The sequence below is a fragment of the Zea mays genome, chromosome 6 (assembly GCF_902167145.1).
Source record: "Zea mays cultivar B73 chromosome 6, Zm-B73-REFERENCE-NAM-5.0, whole genome shotgun sequence".
NCBI classification, from domain to species: domain Eukaryota; kingdom Viridiplantae; phylum Streptophyta; class Magnoliopsida; order Poales; family Poaceae; genus Zea; species Zea mays.
Window position 1 is genome coordinate 163,746,142 of NC_050101.1, and position 3,784 is coordinate 163,749,925.

General features: G+C 51.7%; 1 protein-coding gene across 1 annotated transcript; it reads left to right on the forward strand.

Moving 5' to 3' along the window:
• Positions 1-973: 973 nt before the first annotated feature.
• LOC100273472 (uncharacterized) lies at positions 974-2,526 on the forward strand. Its single transcript, NM_001147909.1, has one exon. The coding sequence runs from the start codon at positions 1,049-1,051 to the stop codon at positions 2,267-2,269; it is 1,221 nt and encodes a 406-aa protein (NP_001141381.1). The 5' UTR covers positions 974-1,048; the 3' UTR covers positions 2,270-2,526.
• Positions 2,527-3,784: the final 1,258 nt, after the last annotated feature.

Below are 3,784 nucleotides of genomic sequence, written 5' to 3' on the forward strand. Positions count from 1 at the left end.
GAGCGCCATCATCACCCTACCCCGAGCCGACTCGGGCCGCAGAGAGCAAGACCGGTGTCCCATCTGGCCAGCTCCGCCGGATAGGCAATGATGACGCCCCTCGTGCCCTGTGACGACGACGGCTCTCAGCTCCCTTACGGAAGCAGAGGGACGTCAGCAAAGACTCGACCGCTCCGACAGCTGTCCCTCCGCCAAGCTCCGTTGCTCCTCCGACAGCCACGACATCACACCAGCAGGGTGCCAAGATCTCTCCGGCTGCCACATTGGCATGTACTTAGGGCGCTAGCTCTCCCTCCGCTAGACACGTAGCACTCTGCTACACCCCCCATTGTACACCTGGATCCTCTCCTTACAACTATAAAAGGAAGGACCAGGGCCTTCTTAGAGAAGGTTGGCCGCGCGGGACGAGGACGGGACAGGCGCTCTCTTGGGGCCGCTCGCTTCCCTCACCCGCGTGGACGCTTGTAACCCCCCTACTGCAAGCGCACCCGACCTGGGCGCGGGACGAACACGAAGGCCGCGGGATTTCCACCTCTCTCACGCCCGTCTCCGGCCACCTCGCCTCTTCCCCCTTCGCGCTCGCCCACGCGCTCGACCCATCTGGGCTGGGGCACGCGACACACTCACTCGTCGGCTCAGGGACCCCCGGTCTCGAAACGCCGACACTATAGTTATTAGCACATGATAATCTGGACTAGACTATGTTTAATTTCTAGGTCCGCCATTGGAAATTGGTCATCACCAATCTTTTAGATATGACTCTAAAAAATAGTTGCAGACGTCAAAGCAATCAAATACATAAAGGTCTTGTTGCAACTGCCAGATACACAGTAACAACAGATACCTCACGTTCCAGCCGACCTAAACAAACATAGCCCAAAAGATTCTGTAGCGTGATCCGTTGTCGAAACAGAGCTTCGCCTTGCATCCTCTTGCAACGGCTCTCCTGCGCTCTCTGCCCACGGCTCTTCTTCCAGAACAAAAAGGAGTCCCAGGCACCGCAAGGCTTTCATTCCCCGAAGTTCTTGGCGTCTAATCCTTGCCTCCCATGGCTGTGCCTCGGCGGTGGGCGAACCTCGACATCAACTTGGTGACGGAGATCATGAACCGCGTCCCATGCGCAATCGACCGCGCGCGGATGGCCGCCGTTTGCCAGGCGTGGCTCGCGGCGGTCGAGCAGGCAGAGCCTCCGACATTTCAGCTCCCGTCGCTCCTCCTCCCGCCCGCGGACGTGACTGGCGTCTACTGCTACCTCAGCGGTTGCCGCGAACACAACATGTTGCCCTTGCCCGCGCCCCGCTACTTCGGCTCGTACGACGGCGGTTGGTTCTTCCTCGCCTACGGTCAGACTCGCGGGCACCGGCTGCTCAACATCCGCACCGGAGAGTCCCGCGCGCTACCCGACGTGGTCGACGTCGTGGTTCACACCGCTTACGAAGTCCTCAGCATGGTCGTCCTCGCCGCCACCCTCTCCTCCCCGCCTGATCACCCGGAATGCGCCGCCGCGGGCATCGTCACCTACCAGCCGGACCTCAACGGGCCGCACCGACGCGACTTCGCGTTCTGGGGCCCAGGGGATGATGTGGCTGTCTGCGACGTTTTGCCCGCCGCGCCTGTTGGGCCGGAGTGGGAACTGGAGGACGTCGTGTACTACCAGAACTCCTTCCATTTCCTAACCCAAGGTGGGCATATCCTCGTGTGCGGAGGGGTCTATGATGATAATGGTGGGATTATTCTGGTAGCGCTGTTGGCGGCGTTAACGTGCTTACAGGAAGGCGGGTGCAATGACGAACAGTTCGTCCACGCTCGCTACCTCGTGGTATCCGGCGGGGAACTGCTGATGGTCGTCAGGCTCGCTGCCCACCATCACGCGCCGACTTCTTCGTTCAAGGTTTTCCGGATGACGACGACGCCTACGAATATCATCCAGGCAGGCCATAACGGGGAGGTGGCTAATGAGTACACTAGGACCTGGAATTGGATCGAGCTGGGTGAATTGGGTGGCCGGATGCTGTTCGTGGGGCGAGGATGCTCCAGGTCCTACGAGGTGCGTGATTACCCGAGGTTCAAGGAAGGCATCTTCTTCTTGGATGATCGGAGCTTCTACGACGCCGAGATGATGTTCGGCGGAGTCAATGAGAGGAAGTACCCTTGCAACGACATCGGCAGGTGGTCGCCACCGGAAGGGCCGCTGCCTTCCCACGTCGAACTCTACTTCCCGGAGCGGGTTCCTTCGTACAACTCTCCTCCGGCTTGGCTTTTCCCTTGAGATCGCAGGTTTATGGTTACGAAAGCCATTGTGTTTGAGTGCGATAAATCATGTGTATGTTCGTCTTGCGATAAATCGTTGGTTCTGTTAACAGTGAGACAGTAGCTGAAATTGTATGCAACTAAGATTCAGATGTGTTCTGTTTGCTGTGCCTAGTGTGTTGCAACTGTTCTGTATTTTGTGCTACTCTTATCAGTTTACATACATATGTCCAGAAATGGTTTTTGATGGGAAATGTGCAGAAATGGTTGCCACTTTATGAAATCTTTGTGTCAATTCACTACCAGTCACAGCTGCTTTGCCGATTGCTTCGGCCACTCATCAAAATCTTAAAAACACTCGACAAACTTTGACACTGTTGGATCTTTTATGGGCTTGGCCCATTTATTCAATAAACTTTATGGTATTTAATGATGGAGAATACCAATAGTACTATATTGAAAGTCCAAGTGTCTTTTGACTTGACTTATATGGTGAGAATTATTCCACTTAATTTGAGAAGTCAAGAAATGTACAAGGGCGTGCCACGCGCGCGTCGCCGCCGGCCTGGCGTGGCATGGCGTGGCAAGCGACGCGCGGGCGTGGTGTGGTTGTGTTAATTTTTAGCAATCATTAACCGTGGGAGTTTCAACTCCGGGTTAAACCTTTCATTCAGCTTCCCTTCCGCGATGATAAAAAGGGGAGAATGCCTGTCACTTGGTACACGAGAGCAGAACCTTCAGAATCACAGTCCAGCGCAAGTGTGGGTGTTTCCATCTCGTAGCTCTGCGCGCACAGAGAAGCGAGAGGGCAGGTGCCTCCGAAGCCCTTGCCGTTCGAGACCTTGCACGGGGGATCGACAATTAGGTTTTTGGAGAGCGTCTACGCGACTGCCCAAAATATCTTCTTCCTGACGACATGACAAGAGAAGCTGGACAAGGATCTGGATCATCAGAGCGCATGGGAGGGTATGATCAATTTATGTCCTTACTATTTTGCGTTCTACATATTATATATGTTTCATATATTCATATGTGTTGTTTCATATGTAGCAATGATTTTATCTCATCTGTTCTGTCATATTATAATATGTTATATCTGTTTGTTTTAATCTTACAGTCATGTTGTTTATATTACTATCTGTTTATTTTAAGTTGTTCCGTAATAATACTTGAACCATGTTTATATACTTATTATATTTATATGATTCATATGCTTTGTGTTCTCATGATCCATATTGTTATGGATATATTTGAGATCACGATTTCTATGATTAATTATTTCGTATATGTCATCATCATAATATTAATTTATGGAATTAAAATGATATGGAAAATGCCTATAATTCTAACAATCCAAAAACCTAATGTTAGGCATTTTTCTGTCAGAGGTTTTGCTGCCGTGCTAAAGCCTGATCCTTTTGATGATGGTAAAAACTTCTTGATATGGAAAGCTAAAATGGAATTGTGGATTACTGCAATGTCTTGTTTTCATACTGCTGAGGGCAAGCCTGCCGACTTACCTCCTGAGGATGAG

Bases quoted from the DNA above. Each gene is read 5' to 3' on its own strand.
- LOC100273472 (NM_001147909.1), top strand. From the start codon at position 1,049: ATGGCTGTGCCTCGGCGGTGGGCGAACCTCGACATCAACTTGGTGACG.